Source organism: Poecilia latipinna, unplaced genomic scaffold, assembly GCF_001443285.1.
Source record: "Poecilia latipinna isolate Pla-1442-1.1 unplaced genomic scaffold, P_latipinna-1.0 Scaffold131, whole genome shotgun sequence".
NCBI classification, from domain to species: Eukaryota; Metazoa; Chordata; class Actinopteri; order Cyprinodontiformes; family Poeciliidae; genus Poecilia; species Poecilia latipinna.
The window spans coordinates 338,317-348,107 of NW_015112747.1; the positions used below are offsets into that span (position 1 = coordinate 338,317).

Sequence of the window (9,791 nt, forward strand, 5' to 3'; positions counted from 1 at the left end):
TTTCATTTTTACATTTCAAATACAAAAGTTGTCAAGGAAGTTCTTTTTTTTTTCTTTTTTTTTTTTCCGGGGAATACACCGATATGAAAATTTTGGCTAACATTGATACTCAAATAATAAAAAATAAAAAAATAAAAAATGACCAAACAAATACCAGATGAACTTCCTCCTCTTCCCTTCCAGAAAAAAAACGGCAACAAGATTGAAGCATCAGCCCAGTTTTATTTATCGGAACGGTACTAACATCTTAAAAATGACTGATATCAAACAACATCAACGTTACACTGTGCTGAAATATTGTAGAAATATTTTCGCATTTCTACACTTTTATCACTTTATACAAATATATATTGTAACTCTAGGAGACGTTTGTTCTGCATGTGTGCCACGTGCATGAATTTGGTTTGTTTGAATGGGGATAAACGCAGTAAAGCATTTGTCAGTTTTCTGTGTTTATAAACACAAATAAGCCAGGCTAATATTGAGTGTAGTTAAAACAACTTCGTAAACTTGTTGCTCGTTTTGATTTATTAAAGCCTAATTTAATGTAATTAGTGTACCAGGAGAGACGGACTCTACTTGCCGTGATTCAAAATGATTCCCATCTGTTCCATTTCTGCCCGCACTTATACTGATGCAGTACGACTGATCTCATACATACTGCTATTCTGCAACCTATCTGCTACTTACATGAGGTCTGTAGGCTGCAAACATCAATGTTTTAAACAACAGCGTCACTTGCTCACATTTAGGTCCTAATATGTGCTGATTCTACGTTGGATCTTTTTTTACACTGTGACATTTGTGTATCTATTGTTCTAGTCAAAGCAATCTCAAAGCTTTTTGCACTAGACCCAAATTTACCCGATTACACTCACTAATACACGCCAATATGCAGGCTAGTAGGAAACTGTTAGGTAGAGACTAGCCTAGTTGCACACTGGCATCTGGCAGAGGAGCATGAAATCAAACTCACTTTTCAATGACTCAACTTAGCCAATTAAGAAGTGAAATAAGCAAGATTATTGAAAATAACGAATTAATTTATGCTCTACGACGGTAGAGATCAAATCTGTTTTGGTAAGTTAATGACTGGTTCCTGCAGCCCTGTTTGAAGTGTTGCTGAAGTTGTATTGCTGCTCTCCACAGAGCCTCAAACAGTTCAGTAAATGGAGATAAAGACATGTCAACAAGTAAGATGAAAGGCGATAAGATTGCTCTAAATTTAGGAGCATTTTGCTCAAAGGATTCAGCATTCGTTGGATTCAAGTTGCGCTTCCATCTTATAGGCATGCACTTGGCAAAAACATGCCACTTTGAAATGCTTATGTTTGCTTCTGACTAAATTTGGCATCAGAAATGAGCGCGTCTCTGTGTGTGCATTAGCTGGGGAGGGTGTTTGAATGTGTTTTGCAAAAATGCCAAAGTGGTGCCATTTTCTGTCTGTAATCAACCAGAGATTTTTGTTTGACAATTTAGTCCTCGGTCGCTTATCTGCTAATCTCAATTTTATCATTAAGTCCCCTCTCTGGGGGAGGCAGGAAAAAAATACCTCATCATCTAAAAAGCATTCTAGATTTCACCAATTTGCCCTGTTTTGTATTATTGTTGTATTGCTGCTTTATGCTTTATGACTAAAAAGCATGGCTCGGTTATGTGCTCTGATTTTGTCAGCGTTTAAATTGGGCTATGAAATGGAAACCAGAGCGTTGTTTTGTTGGATGTGTGTTTAAAGGGTCAATATTATCCAAAAATCTTAGACGCCTCAATTGGCCGCCTCACCGTCAGTACACACGTGTTGAAACCATTTTTAATTTTCACCCTAGGCGGACGATGGCTACGAATGAGTACATTTACGTTGCCATTTACAAAATGGATTTTCCCCATTAGGCTCATCTTGAAACACTTATCGCCCCACCTGCACGTATCTGATATTGATTTGTAAATAACTTTGTAAAAAATAATTCCTTTGGCAGGTGGCCGAGGTAAGATATTCTCTGTGCATGCGGCTTTATTAATGAGGTGTGGTGTTACCATTTTCAAAATGCCACTCTCAACTGCTGCAACGGTAAATCAATTTCCAAACCCAAAGGTCAGCATTGTAGAGAGAGGAGGACGAAGAGGGGGAGGCCAATGGGGCCATTTGTTATTCCTCATTAGAATGGATCAGTCCACTTCTTCCCCCCGCCTGCTGTTATCTCGCCATCTCCGTTGCTCCCTTTCTCTTTCTTCTTTCTCTTTCTAAGTTGTCTTCTCTCTCCTTCTCTCCACCTTCTTTTCTCCTCCCTCCGTGGGAATTAAATGGCACAGAAGAGGCCTGTCGCTTCAAAATGTCACCCTGGAAAACAAGGACCCACTCAAGCTTGTATTTTTCCAATATTCCACCAGCTTACCTCCTTTTTAGTAATGTACATAAGAGCGTGCGATTTCCTTTCTGCCGCCCTCCGAGCTCCTCTGGTTGCCCTCCGCTGTGTAACTCTTGTCGTTGGGCTCAATTGGTTCAGCCGCTGCAAAAACACCATTACATATTCAACGTGCAAAGCAATAGGTTAGTGTCTCCGATTTGCTTTCTCACGGCATAGCTTGACGTTGTTTTGGTCTCAATGTGCTGCCGTGTATAATTAGAGTTGATAAAGCAGACAAATGGCTCCAATCTGATTTACTGTCAATGGTGCCAGCACTGACGTTTTTTTTTTTTTTTTAATCCAGGTGAAGCGCTTGGAATGGTTCAGTGTGGCACCAAACCACCAACATTCACAGATACTGTTTATCTCTTTCTCCCTGTTGGGCTGCTGTGTGCTAAAAAGCATAATTTCTCATCTGCTTAGACAGAGTGAAGGTGCAGCTCAATGAATGTTAATATGATTGAGAAAAAATTGTTTTTTTACAAATCAATTTAAAAAGTAAAACGTCAGCAATATATTTCTAGCCTTGACACTATATCACATAACTCAGTTGGTCCGATCGATAGCTTCCATGGACACAGGTGAATAACATCTAACACTTCTATGAAAATAACAGGTCGCTATCAGGAGCTCAGGGAGTTTCGTTGGAACGCTGTGCGATAAATGCAGAACGGAATCTGTCCACCAACAAGTTGTGGATTTTCCTCATTGCTAAATATTCCCCAGTAAATGATTATTGGCATTTTAACAAAGCTTAATCAGTTGGGAATGGCAGAATCTCAGTGGGAGTTTAGGATTAATCATCTGTCTGCACAGTCAGAAGACATCCAAACCTCATGTAATCTTTAATTTAGGCTGATGAACAGTCAGCTGAGAGAATGAGGTTTTCCAGGCTGAGCAGCTGCATCCAAGCCATCATCGAGTACAGCCTTGGATGCAATGGGATAAAACGTTGGAGATGGATCATTCTTGCCTCTCTTGCCTCGTGATCTATTGGTTGAGTCTGGGTTCAGCAGTTGCTAAGATGGTGCCGAGTCTAACGTTTTATGCAGATGGCAGTAATGGGTGTGGCTTTTATTTGTAGGAAACAGTCATTTATTTTGAACTAGTTTAATGCTTTCAGCATACCAAATTATTTTAGTCATGACCTTAACCTTTAGTCCTTGAAACCCAATAAAACATTTAATGGTCAAATAACTGTGTTAGACCTCACAAATGTAATATTGTTAAAAAAAAAGTGCACAGCTTTTACAGAACAGCTGTAATGGCTGCAAAGAGCAGAGTGACATCATTGTAAACCCTCACTTTCATATCTGTATAGAGGCAGACAGCCTTTATCAGTATAACATATACAATTTTCACTTTCTGAATGTCTAGAATGAATTCACTCCTCAAAATATTCAACTTACTTTAGATTCATCTGAAGCCCCCCCCTCCATCTTTCTTTCCCTTCTCTCCATCACTCTCCTCCCTTCAGTAAACAGTTACTGCCAGTTATCTCCTGATGAAAAAGAGTGGACTTGTTCTGTTCCACTCGAGAACTGCTGCATCCTTTACCACCCGGGGTCCCCTCTGGCTGAGGCCACAGTGCTAGCTCAGCCATGTGTAGCCAAGTTGTCTGCCTGGTGCATGCTTGAGCCGGCCGCGGAGGGAAATGCATTTGAAGATCCTCAGCAGTGTCACTGACTGATGTTCAGGGATAGTCCTTGCCTTTTCAAGTAGCAGTGCTGTAATGATTCCCGACGACAGCCTGACTGGCGACAGGACCCTCTGGACCACTTTGCCAGTGACATTAAAAAGTCCAGGTACACTCTATAGAAGGATCAAGGGCAGGAACAATGAGTGCTGCCACACTTAAATTGACATAACTATAAAAAGGAAGCAGGTTCCAAAGCTTCTAAAGGTCAGAAGAGCACAGGGAAGAGAAGAACTTTGTTCAGCCTGTGCTATTAGTAAGTGTATGGCTGCCTTTGAAGAAGGGTGCATTTATTCCTGTTGATCTTATTCTTATATTGTGTAATTTCATTTCATTATTTTCTTATGTTGTCTTTTCTTTTTAGAATGGACCTCCCTCTGTGTCTGAGATAAAGATATGATTGATTGGTTAAACAAACAATGTTTTGTGCTGTTGCATTTTGTTTTCCAACACCAGCTGATTTTTTTTTTTTTTGTCAGTACAAACAGCCTCCAGCGCTCAAGATTTGTGACTGATTCTTCTAAGATTTCATCAGCAAAGTCTTAATTAACAATTAACAGTCTTAATTAAAATTGTTGTCAAAGACCGAAATTGACTCTACACATTTGTCAGAATGAACGCAGAGGTCAGACGAGATAAATGCAAACTGCACAGCTATTTTTGTTCTTTAATGTGTGATATTGTTGTTGTGCTATATTGGTGATTAGATTTCTTATAAGAAAATATTCAAAAATTCATGTCAAAAAAGGGTAGCGTAAGTAGTAAATAAAGAAAAAAATAAACTATCAGAAGGAAACTATCTACTGAGTTCTACTGGATAAAAACTAAACATTCAGATATTACAAAACAATTTTATATGCAATCAATAAAACTGGTACAGAGGCTCAAAGCTTCAAGTGAAAACGCTGTTTCTAGAAAAAAAAAAAAGGTTTCTGCAAGGCCTTAAAAAAGTCCTAAAATATCTCAAAGTTTTCAGCATCGTTAAGTAAACTCTGCTCTCAGAATAATTGCTTTAAGTGTCGTGAGACTGCGAGTGCAAAAACAAGAAAAATGATGCATGTCGCAGGGTTGAAGTCAGGTCAAGTCTATTTGTGTAGCATGTTTCCGTTCACTGTGCTTCATATGATGGAAACAAAACAAGAAAACAAAACAGAAACTTTGCATTACAGTGTCAGCATAAAGAGAAGTAATGAAAAGTTGTAATCTAGACTAGAATTAATCTGTGCTCCCGTCGTTATTAATCAAAGGTAACTCCAAACACTCCAAACTCCAAGCTTTGCAGTTTTCTGGAGTTTTTTTAAAATTTTTTATTAGATTAGAGGAACATAAAAACTGAACGCTGCTTCTCAGTACATTTCAACTAAGAGAGCTCTGATTCAACAACACATGTGTTTAATGTATGTCAATGCTGAGCCATCCTCCAGCTTTTACATTGTTTTATATCAGTGATGATCAAAAGACTATACAAAATAACTGATAAACGCAAAGATTTTTATTTTTTTTTTCAATTGTGAATTCACTATATTACCTCCAGAAAACTCTAATAGGAGATGATGTAAACACCAAAGTAAAACTTCCACCACTGAGGTATTTCCTAAAACTTTTCTGAATATTGGAGCTTTGTCATTTGCGAATACATAAAGCTGTTTTAAAAACTAATTTATGCATCTCTCCCTTCAGCAGGACAGAGTTCAGGTGAATAACGGAGTGCTGACAATCAACAACTTGAATCTGGCTGACATTGGGATGTACCAGTGTGTGGCGGAGAACAAGCATGGCCGCATCTTCACCAATGCTGAGCTCAGAGTCATTGGTAAGAGCATTGGCAGCACATTTGTTGTGCACGTCAACCATTCTACATCTGGGTCGTCGATATAACTTTACCTAAACCATTTTTCCTGCATGAATCAAAGCTATATTCTTGGCTTACGTTTATGTCTAAGCTCACATGGCACTTCTAATTTTCTGTTTTTGTTTTATACATAGAGTTTACAGACAGTTGTAACTTAAAAAAGAAGAAGAAAAAAACTGCATCAACTTTACATTTTTAACAAATACATATAAATCCTCTACTTTGGGCACTGAGAGAGAAGGCAGCTGCTCTCCGCTAATTCTGAGTTTTCTCATTTTAAGTCTATTTTCAGATGTGTCATGTGCTGCATATCTTGATGCTGCTGTTACATCTTAATTTCCACTCTTAAGGGACAATAAAGGCTATCCATTTCTAAATTATTCTTTCCATGGGTGTTTCTAGCTTTTTGGGGGCACTGTGAAAGATCAAATTAGAAGCCCCCCTTTTTCATACTGCTGAGGAGTAAAGGGATTAGATCCTAACCAGAACTCGTTTGAGACCACAACAATCTTATGTAGACTAGTCATCTGTTTGACATGTGCCACACCACGCCGTGCATAACCTTGGCTAGCAAACCCAACTCCTGAGCTAGAGTGAATGTCTACATGTTGGGGTTAACAATGGAGTACTTCAGACAGTTGTAACACATAAAAAAGCCATTAAAGATCATTGGCGAGGATGAGGATTCTGCCCATAAATATTATATCGTCACCAAATTAATGATTGCAGAGTTGTCCTCATGACAGCTGTTGACGTCCAACTGAAGGAACTATAGCTGGAGACTCACATGGCCTCTTGTCAGCACCGGCCTGTAAATCTGTAAAATTAAGGACACTTCAACGCTCATAGTATGTCTAATCATATTTGTCTGGCCGGCTACCGTCCAGTGTTTGGTTTTTCTCAAAGCTAGCATGTAGGCTGTATCCGTCAGAGCAAGATAATATCCAGCAAAAGAGGCCCTCCGGTGCCATCAGTGCAGGTCAAGAGTGACTTATAGGCCAAATTTCCCAGAAGCCTAATCTACACAAAAAGCTCCAAACATGGCTTGTTTAAATTCAGATCCTCAACTTCCCTTGGAAAATGGGAGGTGAGTTCAGGATGTTTCTAACAGGATCTACTGCCAAATGTTCCCACTTAGCTCTGTGACGGATCTCTTATTTGTCACAGAGCCAAAATGTTGTTGCTCTCAATCAATTAAATTTCCCCCGTTTTCCAAATTAAGAAATATCCTATAATACTAAGGCTGATAAACACATTTCTTGAATGTGCCATCTCAATTAGACATTTCCATTAGAACCCTCAATGAAAGGAGCATATATTTGTTAATCGGTGCTAAAATACTTTGTGATAACATCTCGTTTTAATTGTAATTCAATGAAAAATATAGGCACATTAATTTAAAAAGCTGTTCGACTGTTTGACTGACTAAAACGTGGGTTCGAAAACAGATCCATATAATCAGAAAAAGTTCATATGGCTACTTCAACAAGCAGAGTGAGAAACATATCAGCTTTTATTTTTTACTGTGTAGATATTTTCTATGCAAATGGCATTTGAGGTATTTAATCAAAGCAGCATTTTTTCACATGCTGATAAAATAATCACTTCATGTTTTCATTGATGCAGTCTCAGTCGTTAGCAGCGGCAGTATGACACCGAGGTTTTTGGGATGGAAAAAATTAGGAGTAAGAGCTACTTCTCTTCCTTGTACTGCTGGTTTGTTAGAGTGAAAACAGAACTGACTGGCAAGTCAACCTTCTTGTTTATAGGAATTATTTCTATTCAACTAATTACAAACATAACATGCTTTATCTCTAGTCAATCAACTAAGTCCTTTCACTTTAGTCATTGAAAACATAATTAGTTTAAAACCTTAAAAATCCTTCTCCTGTAATCATATAGCTAACTTAAGTCTTCTTTCTGACTTTAAACGAGTAAAAAAAATAAAAATAAAAAAAAATAACGTCACGTTTGCATTTCCTATGCAGTGTCAAATAATGACATTTGATGCAGCATGTGCACCGTGTCGCTGATGCCACACTGTGTTCTCTTTAAAGAGCTTTTTGCTGAGTCGGTGCACGTCTAAAACAGCTTCAGATTGTGGTGCATTAGTAATTAGGGGCCTAAAGAAGCAGCAACAAAGCCTTAGCCTTGTTTAACATTCTCTCATTTTAGCTTTTACAGCCCCCAAAGCTCAACTCTCAATGCATAATGTCCTTCTAAAAAAGATCCGCGCAACTAAAATCAAAGGAAATGCACCCTTGAAAATTACGTACCGTGATTCATTTATGAGTGTGTCTCTGGGTGTGTGCAAACAAGAGCATGAGCGTTCAGAGAGAGCAGGATGCGAGTGCTGCTGACCCGCCTAATGGATAGAGTGACCTTCACATCTTAGGAAACTCCTCAGTGCTCTTCCTCGGTCGCTCCGTTTCCATTTTCTTTTCTTTCTCTTTTGCCTCAATCAATAAATTTAACCTTCCTCCCCGGTCTGCAGCTATTGCTCCCGACTTCTCCCAAAACCTGTTGAAGACACAAACGTTGGCCCGACAGGGCGGCGATGTCCTGATCGAATGCAGGCCCAGGATGTCTCCTCGCGGCGTGATTTCATGGAGGAAGGGGAACGAAGCCCTGCGCGAGAGCCACAGGTACCAGGTTACTTTCTTTGCCGCTGTCGGTTGAGTTTGTCTGTTCTACAAGCGGAGGAAGATTTAAAAGTCTTATTTAATTTCATCCTACTTGATATTCATGCTGACAAACTGTGAAGAACAGAATCACAGTGTGACACAATATAATTTGCATTGCATAACAGGGTCCGCTCTTCACTCCCTTCCCCGTTATCTGCATTTCTTTCTTGGGCTCTGTTGTACTTTCCTCCTCTGGCTGGTCTATGCTCTGTTTGTTTAAGGTAATTGGGTGTTTCTAGACTGCAGCATTCAGATCGATGTGCCGATCCATCAGCTCATTAGCAGTATGTAAGGCCCAGAGGGTCGTTAGAGCACAAGGCAACCGGTAATACAGACCACCAGCAAGACGTGGAGGAAGGGGATCAAATGGCCCAAAAGGACTTATCAATGGGTTGCTGCTGTGCTCACGTTCTTTTGTCATGGCGGTGGGAACACCAGGGGAATGCGCCGGACACCTTGTTTCATTAGACATCGTGTTAAAGAAAAATCAATGCAGCGCCTCCATGAGCTAAGAGAAGATAGGAAAGGACAAGAAACTGTTAATCAGGCAGAGAAAACCGTTCCTTGTCTGAAAGCAAAATTGTGTTCTAGGTATCAAAGATTGGCAACTGGTCAGATCTATGGTGTTCATGCTCACATTGCAGTAGAAAGGTTTTCATTTGCATTCGTAAAACTGAAGCTTGAAATGTGATCAAACTCTGGATGTGATCACATAATATATATATATATATATATATATATATATATATATATATAATAATCTTATATATATCTTTATAATCAGGATTATTATTTGTGGTTTCATAATTTATCAATTTTATCAGCATTTTTGTAAAATGTTCTTCACATATGCACAATGTGTTATAAGCTGAAGACAGTTCTAAGAACGGAGTCAGTGGCGCAAAAAGTGGGTATGCAGCGCATGCAACGCATAGGGGCGCAGCACCAGAGGGGGCGTCAAAACCCCGTCTGGAGGGGGCGGCGCGCCGATTGTTTTCCCATACACTTCAGCGTGCCTTACGCTCCTTCACCTCGCACACTTTATGAGGTAAATGTAGCGAGTTTCACCCTTCACGTAACTTTGTCGCGGCGGGGGGGGGGGGGGGGGGGGGGGGGGGGGGGGGGGGGAGGAGCGCTCGATGTGTTTTCCCGCC

At 39.7% G+C, this 9,791-nt stretch overlaps 1 protein-coding gene across 2 annotated transcripts in view; it reads left to right on the plus strand.

The window, feature by feature from the left end:
• The window catches only part of cntn3a.1 (contactin 3a, tandem duplicate 1), a 101,750-nt gene that overhangs the window by 60,733 nt on the left and 31,226 nt on the right, over window positions 1–9,791 (plus strand). The window contains exons 10-11 of one of the 2 annotated variants that reach the window (XM_015028630.1): window positions 5,782–5,914; window positions 8,448–8,598. In XM_015028630.1, the coding sequence (XP_014884116.1) occupies window positions 5,782–5,914; window positions 8,448–8,598 (284 nt within the window). The remainder of the gene's footprint in view (window positions 1–5,781; window positions 5,915–8,447; window positions 8,599–9,791) is intronic. The other variant, XM_015028631.1, reaches the window with a different exon arrangement.